The sequence below is a fragment of the Chaetura pelagica genome, unplaced genomic scaffold (genome assembly GCF_000747805.2).
Source record: "Chaetura pelagica isolate M959 unplaced genomic scaffold, ChaPel_1.0 scaffold275, whole genome shotgun sequence".
Classification (NCBI taxonomy): domain Eukaryota; kingdom Metazoa; phylum Chordata; class Aves; order Apodiformes; family Apodidae; genus Chaetura; species Chaetura pelagica.
In genome coordinates this window covers 3,630,812-3,656,985 of record NW_009953486.1, presented here as the reverse complement: position 1 = coordinate 3,656,985, position 26,174 = coordinate 3,630,812, and the positions used below count along the sequence as shown (strand labels likewise).

Sequence of the window (26,174 nt, the reverse complement as noted above, 5' to 3'; positions counted from 1 at the left end):
ATACAATCAATATAAGTAGCCAGGAAGGTATTTATGTTTTACAAATTAAGTGATGAATAACTGCTAACTCAAATAAAACTTGTAATTGTTTCACAGATTCTTCAATGACTTTATTCAAGAAAATTAAGCAATACATATGCCCACAGAATTTGAGTGAAGTAAGTAAGTAGTAGTATCTCAGATGTTACAAACATGAAAATGTTGAGGAGATTTTCTCAAAGCTCTAGGATCTGCTACGGACTCAATTCCCAAGGAAAGATTAGTGGGAGTTGAGCTTCCAACTCACATGTATCTTTAAAAAGATGTGTCTTTGATGGCTTTTCCAAGAGAAAAGAATGGTTCATTGGATTAAAATTTAAGAATTCACAGTTCAGTCCACTAAGCCACATTTTCTCACAGAATCTGCTATGTTTTTTTCCTTCATTTGCATGGATGCACATAGGATGTGTGTGCAAATGAGTTCTTTCACAGAACACATGCCTTAAAAATGCCTTTCTTGAAGTAGTTTTACTAATTACTGCTGCCATGGAAAGGGTATCTTTTTCCCCAAACCTTTGCAGATGCAGATTTGGAAGGTAGGTAATTATTGAAAAGGTACTGTAATTCTAATATACATTTTGTTCTAATGCTGTATTTTTAATTTGGAGCAGCCTTTAGGTGTTTATTAAATTGCTAAATACTTAAGAGACTTAGTTTTTATTACACTGAATCCTGAAAGGGTAGTTTAGGAATGGATCTTTACAAAGACAATAATTGAAATACGTAACATGAGGACAGCTGTTGAGATGACTGTTTCCATAACAGCACTCATCTCCAAGTGAGGTCCACAATGACACAAGATACTGTTTCTATGGTAATAGAATGTCTTAGCCTCAGGGATGCACAGAAATCCACTGTGAAAAGTAGGAACTAATATTTTAGATTAAAGACACTTCCTTGTTTACACTTGTCTATGTCTAGCCACTTGTCACCATTTTCTTCTGCCTATAAACGTTTTAGGTTGGTGTCTCTTTAGCTTGTTTTTCTAAAGAAACAGGTGCTATCTAGTCACTCTGTTTGTCCTCCTCTTACAATTTTTAAAACTATTGGTTAATTTTAATCCAGTTAGACTGTTGGACTGGTGTATGTCTACTGCCTGGGACTTAGTAGACAGAATGCAGAAACCCAGAGAGGTGACATCACTAGTAGGAAGCCCACACGGTGAATTCATTTGCCTTTTGCTTGGCCAGGCAGCCACAGCTGCAGATGCCTCCTAATGAGGGGACATGGGTCAAGATGTGCTGAGGCTGAGGACAGAAAGAACTGGGGATACCAGAAAGGAAGGGTAAGAGTATAGAATATGCAGACGCTTCAAATAGGCAAGTAAGTTGTAGCAAATAAATCAGAAGTGTCAGGAGACAGCATGGTAACAATGGCAGCAGGGTAGGAGTGTGCATACAGACAGACACACAGATCAGCCTGTCAGGGAGTTCCAGTTGTTTTCTTTAGAAATCATGACTTAGGCCTACCACTAAGTAATACCAGTTCTTAGCAACAACTCTTCTCAATTCTTTGTGTTTTTTCCATGTTCCTGTATCCAGAGTGTGCTAGATATTTGGCTGTAAAATTCTCCCAGATAATTCTTCTGGGGTCAATTTTACAAAGACTCAGTAACATGTTAGATGTTGGGGTTAACACGTAGCAGATTCATAATAGGACCTCTGCACTTCTTTGCAGGTGCCCATCAGAAACTAAAACTATTACAACTAAAAAGCAGACTACTTTCAGTAATTTCAGCTCGTATTTTGTGCCAAGATGAAGGCATTTTGTGACAGGTGTTTTGAATTCAGCTTGTCCCAAATGGATGCTTATTGAGTGCAGAATGATTGGACCTCTCTTCATTACCACCCTATCTCCTGGTTCTTTAGAAGCAAAGCATGGACAGGGAAACTCCTAATTAAAAGTTAACCGTCACATTTCATTGTGGTTATTTAAGGAATCTTGTAACTTGTACCAGAAGAACAAAGAGGCTAAATCTCCACAGTTCTGCATATAAGTGATTAGCATTGACAGAAAATTACATTTAAATGTAACAGATTGCCCATTCCTGTTAGGGACTCAGTGGCTTCAGAGCACTATGTATAGACTGAGTCTGGGTGCTGCAAGTGTTTGGATGCTGAAGACTTTTCTTAGCATGTACCCAGTATTTCAGGACAAGGATATAACAAATGTTAATAGCTAAAAAACTGCTGATACAGTCTTGGTGTCTGCTTTTGAAAATCAGAGTCTTTAATGGTGTCAATAAATTACAAGAAGGCATGGTAATCCAATTACTGCTATTTTAAAACACCAAGGTTCCTCTGTAGCTATGGAAACAAAAATGCAGACATTAATGAGCAAGGGGGAAAAAAACCTGGTGTTTCCTTGACAACAGATAAAAGCATAGCTCCATGAAATCCAAAGGAGGGAATGGCAGAAATACCTTTAACCATGACACACAACTGAAACACAAGTCCAGTGTCATAACATACTTGACTGCCAGAAAGCTACAAGTACTCTTCTCACAGGACCACTTCCCATCTTTATATTGAAGTTACCCAGTAGCACGAATCATTCTGTATGTTGCAGTGATGATCTTCATGGGGATAAGAATTAAAACAGCACGTTAAAGCCTGTGATAAGAACTGGAAGATTTTTGTGGTGTGCATGGAGCAGATGAGTGCTGTATATAGCATGCTGGAAGAACTTTCCAGACAACAGGCATGAGACATAAACAATAGGTGCCAACCTGAGACTGCCCGAGTGCTTTGGCAGTGTGGAGGTGAGCAATGTGCTCCACAGAAAGCGAACCATGGGCAGAGTGGACACTACTTTTTTACACTCAGCAGTTGTTCCCTGGAGTGCATCATAAATTCTGTGTGTATACATACAAAGTACCTCTTTTCCCAGTGAAAACCTTTATAAATATTAGCTAAGATTAGGACACAGAAAGGGATAAAATGGGTGTGCAACTTTAACTTAATCACTGTCATTGAAATTTTGCTGGCACCTCTCACACAATCCAAAATATTTTTGGCAGAGGAATTCTGACAAAACAACTTTGACATTGTTCAAAGACTGTAAAATAAGAGAGGAATGGTGATTTTTAAGAGGACAACAGTAAGATGACAGGGCTATTTTCCAGTGGATAGCATACAGCATAATAGAATATTCATATGTAATGTAATACAATTCATAAAGTGAAGAGTTAATTGCTAAACTTCCCATAGGCATTTTGGAAGAACTGAATCTTCAAAAAAAAAGACCCAGCTTATGGTATTAAGAGCATCCCTTCATACTGGAAGGAAAGTATATCAACCAGTTCAAAATCCTAAATTGTTTTGAGTATATTGCAATGAAGAGCTGGATACTAAGCTACAAGAATGTAGGGTTTCCTTGACAACATATTGAGAAAAAACACAACTACATAAAAGCTTATGGAGAAAATAAATAAAAGAAATATATAGTTGCGTTGGCTAAATGGTTTGGAACACAGGTTTACCTCTATGACTGGTACTGGTCTGAGGTCTTGGTGGTGGAAACTCTGTATTTCTACAGTTATCGTTACTGATAGTTCCTTTTACTGTTTCTGACATTGATCTGAAAGTTGGTTCAAATGATCAATGACCCTGTCAGATTCTAGTCTCCTTTTCTGTAAAGTACATTTATGTTAGTGTGGCTGGTGGCTTTTACAGCATTGCTGAATACTATCAGAAGTTCTGAAGCTATTTGGTTTTCTATGACAAATAAGAAACAGATGGAAAAATTAGTATGACTAAACCCTGGTTTGTGCATGTGTAAAAAACAACTAACCTTGCTGACTTTTTGAGTTGGACCAACTGTTCCTCTGAAAGCTACATCGCTTTTAAGTGCATCATAATTGTAATTACTCATATTTATGATGTGATATGGCTGAAAATGCTACAGCTCATTAGTCCAGCAGTCTAAAAGACCCTTGATACTCCTTGTACAAAACATCTATTTTGTAGAAGAGGCACCACAACCTTCTCCAATTTTTAACCTTTTAGTTGTCAACAATAGAATGACTTGAGTGAGGAGGAGTAATTGGAGCTCTCTTCATTACCATCCTGTTACCAGCCTGGTACTTTAGAAGCAAGGCTAGACTATCACATCTGCTTTTTCTCTCAGATGTCTTAAGTTTTTTCTTGGGTTGTAGATTACCCTTGGGAATTAATCCATAAAACAACCCTTCACCAGATCTACATATGCTGAATTAATACTAAAAACACAAAACAAGTAAAACCCCAAATCAGCCCCATATGATGATTCAGCATTTAGAGCCTTACCTAAACCACATTAAATCTAAATTTGAAAACAAGATTTTTTTTTTTCCCTCCTTTCTTTTTCCTTTTGAGTGAATGTCTACATGCACAGCCCTGCTGTTGGGTATGCACAACCAGCTGAGCCTTTTCATTTTTGTGATGGTCTTAGCATTTTCTTAGCAATCCTTGAGTCTTTTCCCTATGGGAACTATTACTTTTGCCTGTATCTTTGTTTCTCCTTTATACTGGCTTTTCTTTGGCAAGTAGACCCGTGTTTGCTGCTAGTGAAGCTGTCTCTCTCCATTTTGCTGTTCAAGCACATATTTGTCTTTAAGTCCTTTTCTCTTGGACTTTTTTTGGTATGGCCTGGCCATGGGAGGGTTACACTGCTCTAGGGTGGCAGTGCTGTCTTGACAGAATATACAGAAGTACCATCTGAATCGTAGTTGTTACGCAGTTTTGATATGAGGGTAATAGCTGGCTGTCCAATTTACTACAATGCCTCCATTCCTCCTGCTTTGAGTATTTTTTAATATGCAACATCTTCCAGATTTTTAATACTTGCTTTAAAAGATGCTGTCAATGTACAGAGCTTTGATCTTTGGAGAAAAAATATCATGTTAAGCACCATTAGGCAGTGCATTAGTGCCATGGTGTAAAGGTGCCTTTGGCCAAATGAAAGTTGTGTAGGCAGCCATGATTTCTGTACACTCACACTTAAGAGTTCACATCTATAAAAAATACTGCTATTTTTTTATAACCAATAGTAATATTATGTAGTGATTCTTTATGGGGATTAGTCCTCAGGAGTATTAGGTGCATTTAGACATTCCATGTTACTTAATCTGCAGCAATGTGGCCAGTACCCTGGCAGAAGAGATGAATGCTGCAGTGACTTAGAAATACGACTACAGAGTCAATATATGTAGTTGTTAGTGACATACTGAGACAAAAATGAGCAACATTTACCTTTCAGAGTTACTGCTTCAGGCTACTTACATATTTTGCTACTATGCTTATTCAAACTGGGTCAAGAAAATTCTAACTAGTATTTTTTTTAAAGACACAAATTATAGTAAAATATTTAAATGATACTACTCAGTAATAAAGCACAGGATGTAACGGGGCAAAAAATGTCTTCACTGAACAGATAGTACAGAGAGATTAGAGTTTAGAGAAAGACAAAATAATAAAAAAGGTAAAAATCTGTTTTTTACTTCAATACCCAAAATTACAGTGCTAGGAAAATGACTAATTTTACTGAACTGATTTAAGGAATTTCAGTTTGCAATCTACACCACATTGGACAACTGCACTCAGTCTGCATGAATGTGTGTGACCCTTCTGGAAGCCATATTTCTTTTCTCTCTAAACGTGCACTTTTCTCTATCAGCTGAGGCCACAGGCATTTCTCTGGCAGCATTTTCCTGGAGCTGACCAGCTATTAATTTATACATGAAAGAATTGAAGTTTCTACTGAGGCTAGTAGCCAGACCCCACTTAATACCAAGTCAGCCTGTACTTTTGTGTATTAACACTAATATCTCTGACAGTTTTATGAGATAGATACGGAACTGAAGATAATTTTTCATGCACTCTAGTGCAATTCATTGTTTAAGCACCCCTATGCGATTCTTTGTTAAAGGTTGGGATTAGTGTTCTGGAGCCCTCAAGTCCAGTCTTGCTCTTTACTCACTCCCTGAATTCTGCTGATTGGGCATTCAGCTTGGGAGCTCTCAGCTGCTTGCCTCACACTGCAGCCAGGAGCTGGGGTGAGGAACTGCCAGTGATGCTGTGCCCTAAGCAGCAATATGGGCATCATCAAGTGTCTCCTCTCTGTCCCACCCCGGTTTGCCTGGGTATCCAGTTGTCCTGCTCTGTCCTGCCAGCAGCACAACAAATACCATAGAAATCCTGTTTGGTTTGGGCCTCATTTGAATACTTGAAAAAATACACACCTAAACCGTGACACCCAAGAATGCGCGTGCCTGGCGTCCAAGCACATGATTTTCAAGCTGGATGTCTTCTCTCATATGTACAAGAAGGTATTTACCAAGTGCTAGTTCCTTTATCATGAAGCAGCCAAGTCATAAAGGTCCCTTGGAAGTTTTCAAGCTCCTTTCTAAAACTGTTTTCTCCCCATTTCACTCTTTGTGGTCAAAACTGGTTGAAGAAGTGTTCTGTGTTCAACCTGTTCCACCTGTCCCTCCCAATAACAGTGTAGTCATAACCATTTATACTCACCTTCTTTTGTGCCAGCATTTATAATTTATCTTAAATAGCACTTGCCTCTCATTCCCATGATATTCTAGAGAACAGCCCCTCTGTCTCATTCCTGTTGGTCTTCTTTATATCCACTTTTTACTACAAATATTCACATCTTTTTGGTTTGGATCAGTAAGCCTGATGCATTGCTAGAGTACTGAACAGAAAAGGGCTGCCAGGATGTCTCTTTTTTTTCTTGTCCCTGTTCTGTGGAATATTCAAGGGAATATTCAGGGGCTGGATTTCCTACGGGTGGTTGTAGAAGTGTTTGCTATGTCTGTCTATCATACCACGCTGCTTGGTGCTACCAACATTTGGGTGCCTATCTAGCATGTTCAAAGCAGAAATATAGGTGTCTTCTGAACACCTTTACTCTGGAATTCCGTATGTCTTTTGGAATACAAGCTTTTCTAGGTTATTTAAAAATAGCAGCAAAAATAATAACATTTTCACACTATGTAAAATCCAAAATCTTCCTAAATAGTTAATTTATATTTTTAATTTAGAGGCTAAGGAAGAAACTTGACTGGATTATATCTTTAAGTCAAAACCAAACCAAAACAACCCACCTCATACCGTAGAAAAAGATAAAAAGAAAAAGTAATATTTTTTCATTTCTGCCTGATCAGGTTGTGTATTGTTGTTTGGGGTTTTTTTTTTAACTGTTTGCAAATCTTCAGTGTAATGGTTTGAAACCCAGTCGTGTCATTTCTTTACGCCCACACACAGAGCTGCGGTAGTGCAGACACTGTAGCAGGCAAACCACATTACCAGCATCGGCCATTAAAACTCTTCCTACACCAAGCGTGGGCTGACTTCACCCCCTCCTCTCTTTGCACACACCCCACCACCCACCCTTCAATTTGCAAATGCTTAAAAAAAAAAAAGAGAAGAGAAAGACACTGAAAAAAGAAAACAGGATGCTGCTTTTGTTTCAACGATATTCCAGAGAGACCTGAACCTCTCCACCTGCCTGTGAATTGGCCACCTAAAGGTTAGCAAGTGTTTTGTTATCATTCTATATAGACAGAGATATAATTAAATTCTAGATGGTAAGACAGAAATTTTAAAGTGACATTTTTTTTTATGTTATGGTTCTTTCACTTAGCAATGAGAAAGATTTTTTCCTAAAACACAAAGCATTTTAGTACTGGCCCCACTTCTGTTTTTAAGAGGGCTTGGATCATTATTTTTTCATCATTTATTCCAATCTCCTAAACTTTACAAGATTGATTAGGGTTATTATTTTTTTCTGTTAGAGCAACCTGTTGATTGCAGACTGCTGGCTGGAGGTTGTTAACTCTTTCCTAACAAGGGAAATGCACAGGAGTGAATTTCATGAAAGGACAAAAGAATGGAAATCCTTTGAGATTTTTAGATTTTTGTAAGCACTAAAAATTCTGTTATTTCATTTTGATGCCAGCAACAGCATTACAAAAGCAACAGATGTGTTAGATATGTTTCTTTTTAGAAAGAAGTGGTCTAAATTTAAAATAAAGACATATAATTATCTAGAAAGCATTTCTTATAACTAAAGCTGAGAAAAGTAGCAGCATGAGAAGTAGAATAGGAAATACTCTGATTAAAATTGTAGGAAGGGATCAAAAGGGCCAAAACAACATGCACTTACTAATATATATTTTAGCTAATAAAGTTCTTACTGATTTAAGCCGTTTTTTTGGTTGATGGATAGCCAAGAAAAGGAGAATCAGAAAAACAGAAAACTATGTATTTAGTAATGATCAAAACAGTGCTATTCTGGAATGAAGAAGTATTCCATATCAAATTCTTCCTAAAAGGTTTTAATGCTCTATTCTGGTATAATATTTACAAAAATTTAAAAAATTAAACAATTTCTGATATTTCACAATTGTGGAAGTACAAGTGTCAACAATATTTGTCCTAAGGATATGGTACAAGAACTCCAGTGTTAAAGCAGCATATTTTCTAGTTGCTTTGTGCTTGTATAATATGTATCAGGCATAACTTCAGGAACAATGACTTTTTAACAAATGGCAAGATTTTGCAAAGGCAGAATTGGAGCAAGGAATGTTATCACTAAAAGATCACAAGGGTTGCAGGAGACTGGGGAATTGCACATTTTCATCCTAAGTGTGCAGGGGACTGAGGCTCTCCACTTTATTAACAAAGTTACAAGCAGCCTGCACGCTGCTGGTGGGACTTGCAGTCTTTTAAGATCAAATCCCTCCCATAAGAGCAAGGGAAAAGGTGAAGTCAGTACTTCTGTTATGAGACAGTTAAAAGATCACAAGGGTTGCAGGAGACTGGGGAATTGCACATTTTCATCCTAAGTGTGCAGAGGACTGAGGCTCTCCACTTTATTAACAAAGTTACAAGCAGCCTGCACACTGCTGGTGGGACTTGCAGTCTTTTAAGATCAAATCCCTCCCATAAGAGCAAGGGAAAAGGTGAAGTCAGTACTTCTGTTATGAGACAGTTAAAGGTATGAAGTCAAATTGAGAAAAGAGCAAAGGCAGAAACAGCTTTTAAGTAAAATGACATTAACAGTAATTTCTGGGTTAATCAGAAAACTTATCTGTTCTGTCTTCCTAGTTTGAATTGAGGTCTAGAAAGTGCCAGAATTAAACTCATAAACCTTTCCATCAAACAAGTAGTGTTTAAAGTAACTGCACAAAATGTATTTCCAACCTAAGCTTCACTATTACATTATAATACTAATCTGTAAGTAGAAATTCTGCATAGTCCATCGAGAGAGTTCTCCACAGACACTGGCACCTTGCACTAGCTCTCAGACAAGACTAGCACCTGGAAATGATAATTCCAGTAGCTGTATCCAGTAGTAAGATGCTGTGTGCTATTCTCAGCATCAGTGTCATCATAAGAAAAATTAACAGTTAACGATCCTGTAAGTATTTCTTTTCATTTAAGTTTGTGAAGTACTTTAAAACATTTAGTTGATATGATCTTTTAAATCTGTTTATTTATTAGTATATGAAGCAGTTTATTGCTGCTTTCACTTGATCACATCTTTGTCTAAAACCTATCCGTTAAAAGATACAGGGTTTTAGACCCTGGGAAGGAGCCCTTTCCACAGATTCTTGGAACCTAGGAATGCATACCAATGGTACATGGGTTTGTTTCCTCAAATCCTGATTAAGACATGAATTGAGAGTGAAGTGCAATACAGCACCACGTACCCCCTACTCTGCAGTACCTGACAGAAAGCTGATCATTCTACACAGTTAAACCAGACATTATGCTGTGTATTGAGCCAACCGAAGTGAATTGGGTTTCTTAGAGCAGGATGGTATTTTGAACTTAAATGAAAATAGTAATCTTGCACAGAGATTCCAGCTTAGGAAGTGACAGCCAAAAATAGATTGTGTAAAAAAAGAAAACAAAAATAACATAATTTCAAATAGAACTAATGCTGTCTACTACTGGCCCTCTGTATTACATCTACAGTTCCAATAACTTCTAGCCACTACAGTAATATTGTAAACGGGAAGAATCATAGGATACGGTGCATTCAGTCCAGTTCCAGACTCACTCAAGATTTAGAGATTTTAGCTTCAAAAGATTCTGCTAAGCCCTGAAATGTGTCACTTAAATATAAGAATCCATTCCTTTAAGAAAGTACCTCCCAGTAGAGCTGAAGCTAATTGCTGCATGTACTTTTATCCATATGGACAGAATGAGTCCGTAGATCAGAAGCATGAGTCATTGTAAAGCAGTTCACAATGTCAAGTAGTTCTCAAGATTCACTGACTTTAAGCATGTGCAGTGCCATTACCAATTACTGGGAGTGTTTCAAGGTATAATAGAAACTAGAAGGATTTTAAGCAACAATAGGAGGCCCTGTTAAGAGCTTTCCCCCCGAATAACTAAATGATAGGCAAGAAAGATAGGAAGAATAAGACAGAAATATTTCTCCGCCTTCAGAATTAGAGGCCAAGTAAAATTTGGTCCAGAAATAAATTAAAAACAATCCTAACACAGGGAAAACTCTGCAAGATCAATAAAGCTGTCTAGAATGAAAAACCACGGACACCTCCATTCATGAGTCTGTTATGTGAATTACAAAAAGAAAGAGCTTCTACTAAGGTGGCTGTTGGACAAACTCATAATATTACAGTATCACCACTGCCCCCTTTACAAGATACAGGCTGCAGCTCTCAGAGTTGGGCAGATGGTCATTGCAGTGAGTTATAACCAGGTTCAAAGCTATGTCTTCCAAAATACAGTGTTCCTAAGGAATTTTTACAGGCCAGATATGCTGATTTTGTACCATTATAGGGAATGCATATTCCAGTTTGGGTTTTACTCAGTCTAATAGCAGTGCAGGAAGTAGCAGGTGTCTGCATGCAGAACAGCTGTCTCCCCAGCAGGACACCATGGCTCTCCTGACTGCTTTATCTGAGGACTTCTTGTGAAGTCAACCCACAAACTAAATGTAAACTCTTGAAATTATCTTTTCACTTCTCTTGACTGTCCCCTTTCCTGTTTTCCCTGCAGCTTTTCACAAATTCTAGGGAGGTTTGCTGAACAGAACTTAAACTCTTAACATTCTTGAAGTATTTTTCCTCCTGGTTACTACTTTGTAGCCTGCTGCAGTGCACCATCAGAAAAAGCTGTTAGATAATATCCACTCTGGATGAGTTCAGCATTTCATATGTAGCATGTCTTCTTTTCCAACACACTTTAAGAGAGATCTTTAAAGTTATAAGAAAATTACCTTTAGGTGTGTAAAAAATTCTGCCATTTTGCCAGTATATTTCACTGAATTATACAACTGAATGTAGTGTTAAAAATGCCTGTATTTTGCAGACAGAGGATTCTGTGTGTAGGTTCCTACATGAATAATGATAAAAGATAGAATGAGACTGAAATGCTACTTCATTTTCTTCTGTTTCATCTCTTCCTGTTTTCTGAAGGTTGTTACTGTGACACAAATGTGAAAAAAAAAAAAAAAAAGAACCCAACTTCCTACTTCTAATCTGTTTGAAGTCTTTGTCCTCGTTTCTGCTTGCATCAAGTATTGACAGAAATGAGACTCCTTTTGTTGAAATGCCTCGCTCAATAAAAGGTATGTAAGCTAAAATTATTTACAGACTATAGAGAATTCCACTTCTGTATTCTCTCTAGTATTATCTTTAAGGTAGGGATCACCAAAAGCTTCTAAAAAGGGCCAGAACTTCTTCTATAGTCTAGTATCTTACACATGTTCAGAATGTTGAAAAACTGCTTCTGTGTGGTTACAAAAATGAACTAACACTATAATCGCTACAGATTATATCTGTAGACCAAGTCATGTTTTTTCTTATCTAATTAGAATAATTTTTTTTACACTAATAGTTTGATGATACAAGTTACAAGTTGAGCTCAGAACATCAGGTGGATGCTTAGTAACAGCCGGGGGGATAAAGAAAAAAGGAAGTTTTAATACTTTAGGCAAGGACTACCCAGAATTAGCCTTGGAGTAGAATGAGTTTGAGATAAGCTTTTTTTTTTTTGTCAATGTGCAAAGAAACACAGTGGCTTTTTTTGCATATAAACAACAGATGTGAAATTATGATCAGATTTGCCACAGTAGAAAACAAGCGACGGAATTTTCACTTAGGAGGAAAATATCTTTTATTTGCTGTGAAAAGTAGCAAACTACCACAGCTCGTAGAAAAGTATTATTCAACTCTTTAAAAAGTAATGAGATCATGTATTACCATATCAATTTTTTAGCATTTGTTAAACGTTCCTTTAGCTTCTCCGTAGTAATTTGAGCATTTTTCTTGTAGAACTTCCTGGAGCACTGAAATGATTCTCAGAATTACACTGTAGTTTGGCCTCCAGAAATTTAACAGAGTAAGTGAAATTACACAGAGACTGGTACTTACGAACTACAGGATTTGTATTTAAAACATCTGTCCACCACAAGTTCTACTCATTGACAGGCTGGACTCGAAGGACCCATCAGCTGTGTATGTGCATGTTCAAGGGAGAACACTGGGGCAGCAGGGAGTGCACACTTCTGTCCAGGGAAGGCAGAAGCACAGATACTCTGACTTGCTTTGTCTGATGTGGTGGTTGTTAGATGTTCTTCCTACATGGTTATTCAGACTTCACTTTTCTTCTTTGAGTCTTATCTCTGCAGGATATTTTTCCCCCCTCAACTTTTCCTTATTTTCACATCTTTGGAAAAACTACTGCTTGCTTAGGTTATGAGTACCATTGGCTCGGTACTTACCACTTGCTGCTGTTTTTATTGTGTGCTGTGTTTAAGTTGATACAAAGAAAGGTGACTATATAGTTTAAGAACCACGTTAAATTGAATTGAAAGGTCTATAACCTCACTCTGCAAATTAGAGAAATATATTTTTATCCCACAGAATATGGATAATAATTTAATTCCTTTAACAAGCCATATTCTTTTAACATTGTTTTATCAATATAGTCAATACTTAAACTACAAAGCCACTTAAGTGATAGTTTCATGTAAAAATCTCTGAAGTGGACAAGAAAAGTTTATGCTTGATAACTGATGAGAAAGGAGAAAATGCAACTTCAAACACATTGCTGTGTGCAGTCAGTGAATATTGCAGGTTGTTTTCTGGGATTTTATTGCAATAATATCTTTGGGTGAAGATGATGAGTCCCATCAGGCACTGATACCTGTCCCATAAACTGTCTAATCCTGAGCCCAACGCAGTTGGTCGCAAGCTTCTCTGTTCCTTCAGTGGCTCATCAGCTGTTTTGCTGCTGCATCTGATTCATGCTGAGATGCTAACGGCCTTGCTTATGAGCAGAAGGAAAGTCAGAGGATATCTCCCAGGAACTAAATTGCTGGTTTTTCCTCCACTTTTCCAATTCTAGTAATAAGCAAAGTAGATCAGAGAGCAACTGGAAGAGCCTTGGCTGTGAAACATAAGTTACCAGCCAGCAACAGAATTTCCAGAAGTGGTGCTAAGTGAGGAGCACAAAGGAATAGGTATCAGGTTCTTGGTATATTAGTTTGTGTTGCTCAAGGAAACAAGTTTTTAAGTTGCATTGTGAGCTACACATAGGGATGAAATAATCTGTGGGATTAAAGGTAACATCCTAATGTGCAAAACCTTTTCCTTTGCAGAAGGCTGATAACCAATAGCGTTGCTTCATGTTTCTGTTGCAATGGTGCATACATTTAATATGAAAACCCCCTGCATTCCTAGTCTATTAATTAAGATGCAAAGTATATTTATTACTTGGCACATCACTCATTGACCGTAGCCTGTTCCATTTGGTTATTGATAGAAAGTTATTTTCCCATTATTTTCATGTGACACTATCATTTTCAGTTGTAAAGTAGCAGAACATGGATCTCCATCTAACTTTATATCAACTTACCAGCTTTATTAACTGCTCAAATAGTACCTGAGGAATACTCAGAGACAATTACACTGAGGTTGCCATTTCCCTTTATGTGAATCATTTGTAAAATCCTCAGTAACTACAAGCAACAGAGATTTTGCTTTGAATAATGGTAACATAGTGTGTGTGTGTCATATGGAACCAGCCCAGATTTCAAACAATGTTTTTGATTGTTATTTCTGTTTCCCAGCAATTGTTACCTATTAAAATGATCTAAGGAAGGTACAGAAACACCACTAAAGATTATGGAGCAAAGCAATAAATTGCAGATTTCACATTTTGTCACTGATTATGCTATTTCAAATGGAGTTTTTATGACTGTTTGCACAATCATTCGTAACAGCAAATGTGAGGGTAGCTGAATGAGAATTTGAATGAACATGCACAGAACACCTGATTTTCACCCAAACTGTAATTACAAGAGGTTATCCTGATGCCTCTATCAGCTCTTACAAAAGTAATTTTCAACTAGCTTATCTTGATATTTTCCTAGTTTGTTTCTAAGAAAGAACAAAGACAAGACAATTTTAGTTAAGATAAGAAAGTAGTCTGGACCAGCACCAATCCTGAATATATTTGGACTGATTTCATAAGAATAGGTTAACTTTTTCCTAAAACTGTCTACAAAATATTTTCATCTGGCATTGAAAGCATTTAAAAAATAAGCTGTGTGCCACAATACTGCCTTTAATTAGCTAAAATTAATTTTGGCTACACAAAAGACAGCCCTAATTTATCCAACTATTTTCCCATGATACTGTATTTTCTAATTTGTGCATATTTATGTGAATCTTGTGTAAAACAGGACATCAGTTTCATTTGGTTCACAAAATTTCAATTGGCATCACCTGTTGCAAGTGATGGGTAAACACAGGATATGCAGCCATGTGTGCTGTCCTGTGTGCAGAACAGGTTGCCCAAAGAAGCTGTGCACATTTTATGCTCAGCAGTTTTTGAAATCAGACTGAATAACACCCTGAACAACCTCATCTGACCTCAGTGCTAACTCTGCTTTCAGCAGGGGTTTGACTAGAGACCTGAGGTCCCCTCTAACCTGAATTGTTGTTTTTCTATATAAACTTTTAATAATGCTAGATTTTAAATTAAAGAACATGGTACAAATATGTATTGGGAATATGGTTCCAAAAAACTAAAATGGTATTATTTTTGGGGTGCTGAGAGCCTCCGTTTGCAAATCTCAGATACTCAGATTTTTTCCTAATAATTTAGGTACTTATTGTAGGTTTAAAGTGCAGTGTTCAGTGTTCTTTACACTGTACTGAACTTTAACTCCTAGCTAAGAAATGAAAGAGGAATCAATTTAATGGGAAAATTAAGTCATTATTGTCTGTATAATGCTTGTATACAAGATTTGTGATATCTTTCATGACCAACTTTCCCAACCCAGAAGTTAAAAATGATTATTTTATTTTGCTATTTGAAGATTTCTACTTTTTTTTTTTCTTCCCCTCCCTTACTGATAGATGAGCATATGACAGATAACCTTGGAGATGGAGGCCCAGAAGCAGCCTGGTTTTACAGTAGCACTAGCAGAGGGACCAGTTCCAACCTCTACTCTTCAGCCCGCCAAGGGTTCTTCAGATGTCAGACAAGGCAGAGTGATTCCTCAGCAGGGACAAGCACCGTCTCAACCTGTGTATCTAAAAGCCCTTACCATACCACTGTACCAGACTGTCCAGGCAGGCTGCTTCCAGCCAAATGGTCAGTTGGTGACTAGCAGGAGCTGTATAAATCTCGACAGCAGTAACATTCCTCTCATCCTGAATCCACTTGTTCCTTCAGAAGGCACAGATCAGCCTCAGCCAGTTTTTCAGAAACAACTTGGGCAAACTCTAACATTGAACATTGTGAGCACTTTACCAGTTCTATCATCACCAACTTCTTGTGTAAACGTGTCTGTTGAAAGCCCAGGAAAATCAAAAAAAGCTGGGAAATATATCTGTAAACACTGTGGACGAGATTGTTTGAAGCCAAGTGTCCTAGAGAAACACATTCGCTCTCACACAGGAGAGAGGCCCTTTCCCTGCACCGCTTGTGGCATTGCGTTTAAAACTCAAAGCAATTTGTATAAACACAGAAGAACTCAAACACATGTCAACAATACCAGGCTGCCCTCAGATTCTGACAGCAGTGGCATCTCAGAGCAAAATGAGAAATCGACAGAGGGCATCGTGTCACATCAAGGCAGTAAACTACCTAGTAGCTCCTCTGAAGATAAGGGGATACAGATGAAAAAAGGGAGTTCAGAGACCAGTGCTGGAATAGACACTAAGAAGCTTCTTAATGACCTTTCACTGCCAGCAACTAGCAATTCATCACTTGTTTCAGAAAATCAAGAAATGGCAAATCAGTCCTTTAGTTCAAAGGCTAATCAGGGGGCTCCTGAAAGAGAACTTCAAATTTCATCATCTCCAGGAGCTTTGCCAAATAGTCAGTGCCAGAGAAAGAAGATACAGGAGCAAAGAACTCCAACTGTCAATAAGCATATTCAGTTGCAAAGGCAGCAAGCAACCTCTTCAGAGAAACAGTGGGATTACAAGCCATTTGAGTGCAAGCTAAAGAAATGTGAGAGCACTGACTCAGGGTATCTGTCACGCTCTGATAGCACAGAACAACAGATGGCATCATCCAGCCCATTGCACAGTCTCTGTGAACACAGCACAGAACTGGAAAACGAAACTGCCTTCAGCAGCCCAAGGTGTACCTCCGGAAGCAGTGCAAAGCCAGATGCAGCTGAGAAAGCTACAGCCTTGATGCTAGAAAAAAGGAGGCTGGAAGAACACATTTCAAAACTTATTTCTCATAACAAAAGTGTGGTGGATGATACCCAGTTAGACAATGTTAGGCCCAGAAAAACTGTCCTTTCTAAACAGGGAAGCATTGATCTGCCAATGCCTTATACATACAAAGACTCTTTCCATTTTGACATCAGAACTTGTGATGTAAATAGGAAAAAGAATCTTCCTTTTTGTCCAGCAAAATCTACCTTTGCACCCCTAGAAAAATGCAAGCCAGTGCTTTTTCATTCAGTTCCCACCCAGTTCTCCACAGTGGCTGACACTGTGCCTGTTACACGAAGCAACTCTCTGCCATTTGTGGAGGGCACAAGAATGGTACATGACAAAGCAGGTTGCTCTAAACCACTTTCTCTTACTAAGCAGTCTGTAAACACAGGCACTGCTGGTTTGCTGCCTAGCAACAATCTTGCTGCAAATTCAGTGGATTTTCCTAACAGCCATCCCCGAACTCTAGTCAGACAAACAGCAGTGGATGATTTGCCACTAAGTAATGTGGTTGATCATCGTCCTCCTCCAGAGGAACTGCAAGGGAGTAGAAAGCTTGGGGCTGGAGAAGTAATCAGTGCTAAAAATAAGAAATACAATCAAAGGAAGTTAAAGATGTTCTCTCAAGAAAAATGGCAAATGTATGGAGATGAAACATTTAAGAAATTCTACCAAAAAATGAAAAGCAATCAAAGTGCCAAGAAAATAAAACAAAGGAGGAATAAGGTTACAGATATTACAAGCTTCAGTAGTGATTCAAAGGAATTTGTCAGCAGTACTGATATTACTGAGGAACGAGATGGAAAGAGCTCTGAAAGTGACAGTCCTTCCTCCCTTGTGACAACAGGTTTAAACACTGCTAAATCAGAAACCAGCACTACGGGTAATCATATTCTACTGACTGTGTCTTCTGAAAAAACTGCAGACAGTGCAATCTGTGTGATGGAGACATCACATTCAGTGAACACTCGCGCAGGTGCTGTCATGAGCAAAACTTCCCAGGACCTCCAGGGCAGTGACATACAGAAGTACACAGGTGGCAACAGCACATTACGAGCTCCAAGCAGTTGTGAGTTCAGGTTTCGAAATACTCAGTGTCAGCTGAACACTGACAAGAGTGGTGACTGCTTGCCAGTACGGAGTAGCAAATGGGAAGACCCAAGCCCTGGGAAAGAATCCAGTACATTTGAATCAGATTGTAAAAGCACTTCAAACAATTACAAAAACCATGGCCAGAATAAGGAAACTGGCCAGCATGCCCTGACACCCCCATGGGTCCATTGCAACAACAACAGAGAAGCTGCAGGAAAATCCCAGAATTTACCATCAGAAAGAAAAAAGCTGAAATTTGAAGTGGAAAAGACACAAAACATTATTTCAAAGTCTTGTCTTAGTCCCAGTAGTAAAACCAATGCAGTAAATGAAGCAGAGCACGTTTGTTGCACTAGCATCCAGTGTCTTTCCACAGCACCAGTGAAATTCTCCAGCAAAGCAGAGGAACAAAAATTAAGCACAGGAATTAATGAATCCACTGGAAGTACTGAGATTGTGCAATATATTAAAACAATCAAACTCCCCACTAAAGCTCTTCATTACAGTGATGTTAACCTTTCGCAGTCAGCAGGTATCTCAAAAGCTTCACATGTGGGATTTTTAGGGCCTGAATTAAGGGGAAGTGATTGCAATTCTTTTGCCTTGCACAATGCAAAAGATAAAGATGTCATAACATGCCTTGAGAAAACAGGAGCAGAAATACCACTTTCTGATGACAATGCTGTTGATGTGTCTTCTCAAATTAATCACCTACTATCTGGTCATTTAACTTCAGTCCCACAACAAAATGCCTTTTCTCCAAAATATATCCTTAAATTGCCACAAGCCAAGACAGCCTCCGATTTGTTGCTTGGACTTAGATCAGAACAGAAGATGACACCTTGCACAGCTGTGACAGACACCTTAACCAGCCTGCCCTTCTCTTCCAACAGTGAATCATCAGGTTCCCATTCTAATGATCTAGTTTGGTCCCCTTTAAAATGTGAAGTGACACAAAAAGCCAACAAAGGAGAGCCACAATGGAATGTACATGCAAATTGGAAAACTCCAGTATTTTGTTCACCAGTCAATTCCAGTGAAACAGAAACGAAAGATATCTCAACCACAGCCGATAACACCTTTTATAACCAAAACATCAGGCAGCAGGATATTATAAAAGATGCTTGGAAAAACAAACAGAACAAAAATAAATTAAATTATCAAAAGCAAACAGAAGAGAAGTGGATGAGCCTAAGTGCTTCCTCTACACAGATCCCAAAGAAGAAAATATGCTTTACTTCTGTGTATACAAGTGGTTTTTTCATACCAGCTGACATCAAAGAAGAGAGGAAGACTTCACACAATCTTTGCTCAGGAAGTGACTCTTTGATAATAGCATCAGCTTCCAGCAAGGGTGCAGAGCCAACAAGTGTGGGATGGGACAGAGGTGGAGGTCCGTGCGTTCTTAAGGACCCGGCACCAGCGCTGCAGGACACACAGCGTTCTCAGAGCCCAACAGACAACCTCCCCTCTTTTTGCCATTCCTTTGGCACTTTTTATTGCCACACTCTCAATGCTCACTGTAAAGAATTCCCAGCACTGCCCCACAATGATCTGACTTGCTACTCTGGAAGTTTAACAGTATCAAGCATGAAGAGCACCTTCCCATCACTAAATGCGGAACCTCAACTAACTTGGTGCTGTTTAACAAGAAGCCTTCCTCTGCCTGCTGAGCAGAAGGGGAATGCAGACTCTGCCTATTCCTCTGTGCACACCTGGGCCAAGGGATGCAGTAATGAATGCCCACTGTCAAAATACGATACTTCTATTTTCAAGATAGAAAATGTTAGCAAGACTGTGGCATATGCCTTAACAAACGGGAGTTTAGAAACTCTGGTTTCATCCTTTTCTAAAGGACAACAGATGCAGGAGGTAATAATAATCCTATTTCCTTCAGGAAAGGCATTTGTTAATACAGAATTTACAACTTATGTTTTTGTAAGATAAGATACCTCTTCATTTGATGCATGAAAAATGATTACTTTTGTATGGATAGTTAAATTTCTTTTACCTGGGATTTCAGCAGCAATGTTGTCTAGTGAGAATAGGGTGTTTATATTCCTTGATTTCCCCCTTATATATTTTTCTGTAACACCATATGTATTCCACTATTTTAAATTAATATTTGAATTAGAGTGGAACTTATGCAGACCATTAACATCAAGACTTTATCATAGCAGAAGCAACTTGGACTCAAAGACAGACTGTGCACTACACTTCTCATCATTTAGATGCAGCAAAATGTCAACAAAATGAAATTGCATTTATACCCTGTTTAAGGCTTTAAAACTTTTGCTTAAGTGAAGGTAGACTATCTGTAAAGCCCCTAGAACAGCTATGTAAGACTAAGCTTACTTTTTATATAGGAAGAAGAATAAGAAAGAATATTCACAAAAGCAGTGAGTTGTTTTAATTGTATTTTATAAAAGTAGCTGGCCAAAGTTATTAGAAAAAAACTAACATAAAATTTCTAGGAAAAATTCAGAGTTGTGCTATTTAAAAATAGCATAGATTAATGTAAGTTACAAGTGTAATACCTAATTTTTTTCCAGTATCCTCAACAGCTCAGCTCAGCAGCTCCTGTTGATGCTTTCAAAAACATTTCAGAGCAGAAGAAGAAAACAGTAGTTTGCAAAAAGGAAAAAATCTCAACAAATAAACTCAAGAGGAGCCACAAACAGAAAAAGATTAAAGTCACCCCAAAATGGTAAGGAATATGGTTTTCAGCTCCCCTGGATACAGACATAATTTTGCTAAAAGGTATTTAAGAAGTCCACAGATAATAAAAAGTCATTCAACTTTGTCAAAGGGGAAGAAATAAATCTCTCAGTAAGAGCTACACCTGCATTGCAGCAGTTCCACAAAGATAAACTACAAAAAATATCAATATGTTGTTTACAATCAGGAAGACTTCTCTAAGCAAACTTAACATATACCAAAGAAAGATGATGACTGGTAAGTTGATTCTCTCTATGCCTTAGAAATCATTCTTATCTGTCAAAATTGCCAGCATTTACTTTTATTTGGAGGGAACAAAACCACTTCAGTTTTGAATTCTGTTACAGCTAAAAGCAAGACCCTTTTGTTCTCAGATCTGTATCTTGACCTGGTGTTCATGAAAGAACACAGAACAATAAATATCAATTTCTAACACAAACTAACAAAACCATCTGTAGTTTAAAGGATCATTTGGTTTCAATGAAAGACCTGGCTTATAAAGCTGTCAAAGGCATAGTGTATCAACCAGCTCAGTTTCTCCATGTTCACTGGGAGCTGGTATCAGTGGAAAATTTAGCCTCTAATCTCTGAAGAGTGTGGAGCAGTAGGATGTGTGATGAATGGCATCAATAAGGAACACATGCTGCCTGCGTACATCCCTCTGATTTTATTTCATGACTGTATCAGGCAGAGCGACTCCCTTGTGACAAATCAGTGTCAGTAACTTAATTACTGTGTCTACTTTGGCAAAGAGCACTGCAGGTTTGAAGGATCATAAGAACAAAAATAGAAAACATGGGTCAATATTATCCAGTCCAGAGACATTCTTCTAGGATGTTTTTTCTGGTTTGTTTTTTGAGTGTTTTGTTGTTCTTTTTTTAAATTGTTTTGTTTTCCCTGATGGTCTCAGAATTTCTTTCTTTGGCTATATCAAATAAGTGATGATGAATAGGTAGCACACAGGAAGGGAAATGAAGAGTAAAAAGCCAACAACTCTGCAGTCTCAGGTGATTCCTATGCAATTCAATTCTTTATAAAGTATGATGTTTTCAAATTCCAGATATAGGAAGAAGCATTTGTTACTCCTGAATGCTTTTCTCCTAGTAAACCAAGGATCTACTGAATCCTACTGAGGAAAAATGTAATAAAATAATTTAAGGTCTCTCACCTAAGATCCTTGTATTTTTTTTGAGTCGACATAAACAAACACCTCCCTCACAGTAGCAAACTGCTGTTAGACTTCAATTTACCTGATGATGTGGTGTTATTCTACTCTGGCTGCTGTGAAATAGCACATCTTTGTTCACCATTTCAATGCTGTTGGCCATGCAGGTGCAGAGGGAGGCATGTCCATGGACATGCTCAGCTGAACCAACGAAGCAAGCGACACTGTTTTCCCAATAAAGCCCTGGATGCTTTGAAAAAGGGCTACTTATCACAACCCTGTAACTTTAGGAAGTATAAATGCCATTCTCCTCAATCAAAGGAACAAGGTAAGTATTTGGAATAGTTTTTGAATGGTGACGTTTTAAGAGAATGAATGGTAGCAGGATCTCCCATATGTATGTCCCTGTTCCACATGGAACTGCAAAGCCACTTTTTTTTCCTTCAGTATCTTCTGAGAGTAAAAACACAAATATCTCACTTTCAGAACTGAACACAACTTGGTTTTCATACACATCTTTACATATGGAAATGTGACAATGAGAAGGGCATTTAAAAAAGAAATAGCTCAAAATAACATTCCACTAGAATCCTAAGCAGTTATAAGATGAATCTTTATCAGTTTCTGAAACAAGATTATATGTTTGCAACATGAAATAAGTTTGGTGTGTTGACTTGTTGTCTGTATTTCAATGACCACTCTCCCTATTTAATTAGTGGCATTAATGCAAATGTTGTTTATGCCACAACCATCTTGGGAGCAGGGGCAGTACCTCATGCTCCTTTTTAGCAGATATGAATAGCAATGGCTTTGCAGGACAGCAGTGGCTAATGAACAAAATTAAACCCAAAGAAATATACAATAAATGACAAAATGTATCAGGCTTAGTATAAAAAAATGTACATAAAATAATAAAAACAGGAGTTAGTTCAGTGATATGATGAGAAATTTACTAAGTTCTAGTTACATGGAGGAATTAAAAAGAAAGTAAGTTTTTCCAACCTCTTTTCAATAGAAAATTACCTACATGAGCAGAAAGACACATCTTTTTCCACTTCAGACAAGCCATTTTGCAGAAGGAAAAAAGAAGGAAAGAATAACCCAGGAGTATTTTCCCATACTGAAAATCTAATCCATGTTAAGCAAAAAGACAAAATGGATAAAAAAGTAGGTATTGTGCTTTATTGTATTAATTCTTATTAAAAGAAAAAAAGATATTGGTAATTTATACTTGAATTATATTGAGCTGTTTTAAAGGTCATTTTGAAACTACTTTGTATCATAGATTTTGTTTAAAAATGTGTTAAGGGTATTTTTGAAGTTAAAATATAATGAAAAGATATTCATTAATTCTTAATTATTGTCCTGATTCTTATACTTTTTCCTAGACTTCTGCTGGCTACGCATGAAAACAAAAGCTACTGAGCCAGAGTGCTGTCGTGTAGCACGAGCACTGGTTCTTCACGTAGCACAAGCAGTATCATATTTAGGAACCTAATCCTAAAGTGTTTTTTAAGTAATAATTCTCCTACACCTTGGACTTTGTAATATTTCTTACAGACTCATGAAAAAACCCTTCCCCCTACATTGTACAAACAGTTGCAATATGTAAACTAAAATATCTTAATGAAAACCGCTAACCTCTATCATCCATAAATGATTAGCATAATCTGTCACCTAACCAAGAGGAAAACATCTGAGGAAAAAATACTGCACTTCCCACCCTCTCCCCTGGGAGAAAAAGAAAGTTTTTTCATCCAGAGAAGGATAAGTAACTTTGTCTGCAGCAATGAAAAGAAACAGAGTGCAAATATAATCACAGTTGCATAAATAAAGGTTGCCATGATAATTACTCAGTTGATATGCATTATAGCAGAGATAAATGTTTTCTACTGATGTAGTCAACTTAGATATCATTGTACTTTTATAAAGGATGGAGTTGCTCTGGACTGAAAATTTGAAATGTAAACTTATTTCCCCCCCCTAATTTCTACAGGACATTTCTGGGCAAATCAGAGAACACACAAGAACAAACTTCTCTTTTCAGAACTTTACAGCTCCTCTGGAAATACCTGTAACAGCTCATTCCTGTTCACCCACTGTTAGTACAGCCACCCAGCTCGTCAGCCAGGCTGTGGAAATCTGCTGTTTAGTGACACAATCACTGGTGCTTCAGTGCGCGGTGCCAGGAGAGGCACCGCCAAACCTTCAGAGTGACTCAAGGGAATCTTCTGCTTGGTCTGGCCCTTCTGATTTTGCCAATACAGGCACAGGTGACCAAACTGACAGCACGAACTCAGAGACTACTGGTCCTCTTTCTTTACATATAGAAACAACCCAGGAAAATGTACTACATGTAGAGTCAGAGAGTCAAAGAGTTGGTACATTAGACTCAGTGATCCAGGCCTCAGGAAGGGAGAAACCTCCAGCTGAAGAAAACACATATTCATGTCCAAAAGAAAGCTCAGCTCCCAGTTCCCAGCCTGGATGTTCACGTTTCTTTGGCTCAAAAGCGGAGTCTCCTCCTGAGTCAGCCACAACAGCTAAATCACCCAGTACAGAATACACAGAGTGGACAAACTTTTCTCAAAAAATCCTTGCCTTTCAGAGAAGGGCAGACAAGAATGGAACCCACCTGCAGCCACATAGCTATGGAAGGCCACATGAAGCAGCTATTACTGCCTTAAGGAAGTCCCCAATTAATCTCAGGTCCCCCGAGTTTAACACTTATTCTGCAACACCTTGCAAGATGTACAAGAAGAGAGGTTTAGAGATTATGAGGAAGCAAACCAGAGTTGAGTATGATGACACTAGCAGTGATGATGAAGATAGGCTCATTATAGAAATATAGCAGACAGGCTGCTAAGAAGATGCTTGTATGATAATGGCCCATGACAGAAGGAAATACCACAGATGTTTGAGCTATATTTCTGAAGCACCTTAAAATCAGGAAAGCCATTCCTCTGCAACAGGCAGCATTTTCTTCTGAGGAGTCCTTTCTTTCAAGGACTCAAGAGTTTTTTAAAAAGCTTATTTGAAGCAAAGATGGAGCAGGCATTATGCATTTAAATGCAGGTCGTGAAGCTGTGTTCATGAGGGGTTTCCAGTATTGTTAAGATTCTTGCCAATCTTACGTAATTCCCACAAGAACTATCTCCAGTGGTTGTGTTAGTACTAAAAGGCTGCAGTGTATTTATTTACTGCTAATGATATTATAGCAGCAGCTTCCTCAATACCTGAGGTGCGATTTCCTAGAAGGGAATGGATGTGTTGTCTTCTATGTGCTCCTCTTTCTTGCAATCACTTCCATCAGTACTGGGAGTGATACACTATCATAAGGGGAAGATCTGTTCCCTAAGTATCTGTGATATTGGAACAGTCTGGAAAAATGCTGATCTTTTTCCATGTTGCACAAATGTCAACGCTTCTTTGTAATAAATGACACAGGCATGCTTTGCTTTGTGTTTTGTGCCTTTTATGCCAAGATCTACTCAAATATTCTTGATTCCTAGTTGGAGAATATGGGTGTTAGATATCTATTGGTATTTCCTTGTGGTAAAATTTCTGACAAAGATTTTCTCATTACATTCATGACATTGTGCCCCAACCAATGTAATCTGTTTTTTATTGTAATATTTTATTGTAATCTAAAGTTTAACTGTAATGATGCTATTTTACTGACGGTAAAGAAGCTATGTGGCATAGCTTGTTTTGTTTTTTTTACAAGAAATTCTGTGCTATGAACCCTAAAACTAACTGGTTTCTATGTGAATAAATAATTGGATATTTTAATTTGACCAGGTGCATTCACTTGCTTGATTAAACTGATTAATATTAAAAATATTCCACTTCTACATCACAGTCAAATTCCATACCTAAGCTTCTACTGTTATGACTCATGGATAGGGTTTTATGGATTAACCTCCATGGGACATTTGGAATTGCTTTTACTTTAATCATGCACAGGTAAACTTGTATAGATCATTCTCACAGGAAATCTAGTAGACTGTATCAGAAAAATTTGACAAAGTAAAATGTCAAATGTTTTAAATTTATGCAAAGTCTCTTAGAAAAGTTTAGTCTTTTGGAGCTAATGGAAAATTTCCATGCCCATTAAATCTGATCCAACTGTAAAGAAAAGCTTGGACATGCCTCTTGAGAATGCTTAGCACAAGAAAGCCACTGCATCAAACCACACCAGCAGCCCTCACAGTAGCTGTAGTCACCTCTTGCTTGTGCGAGAGTTTTATTATTATAATTTATCCTATATAAGATTTTTGCATAGTGCTTGTGGCTAAATGACGCATTTTTAAAGTGGAACTTCTAGATCAGTAATTTAGAAGTATTCTAATGACAGACTCAGAAGTGCTGTGCTAAGAAACGTTTATCCTGTGTATATTTTTCAGCATTAAATACAGAAATTTCATTGCCATACTGTAGCTGCAG

The 26,174-nt window shown here is 37.9% G+C and overlaps 1 protein-coding gene across 1 annotated transcript; it reads left to right on the top strand.

Annotated features, from left to right (window-relative positions):
• Positions 1 to 15,460: 15,460 nt before the first annotated feature.
• Positions 15,461 to 24,579, top strand: ZNF831 (zinc finger protein 831). Its single transcript, XM_009998626.1, has 5 exons — positions 15,461 to 19,717; positions 20,410 to 20,552; positions 21,896 to 22,056; positions 22,744 to 22,895; positions 23,725 to 24,579. Exons 1-5 carry the CDS (start codon positions 15,461 to 15,463, stop codon positions 24,577 to 24,579), a joined length of 5,568 nt encoding a protein of 1,855 aa, XP_009996928.1.
• Positions 24,580 to 26,174: the final 1,595 nt, after the last annotated feature.

What these genes read in the sequence shown, in the direction of transcription:
- ZNF831 (XM_009998626.1), top strand. Translation starts at nt 15,461, where the DNA reads ATGGAGGCCCAGAAGCAGCCTGGTTTTACAGTAGCACTAGCAGAGGGA. An exon ending in ATTAAAGTCACCCCAAAATG is followed by an intron (nt 20,553 to 21,895) that starts GTAAGGAATATG and finishes TTGGCCATGCAG; the next exon opens with GTGCAGAGGGAGGCATGTCC. An exon ending in TCCTCAATCAAAGGAACAAG is followed by an intron (nt 22,057 to 22,743) that starts GTAAGTATTTGG and finishes TCTTTTCAATAG; the next exon opens with AAAATTACCTACATGAGCAG.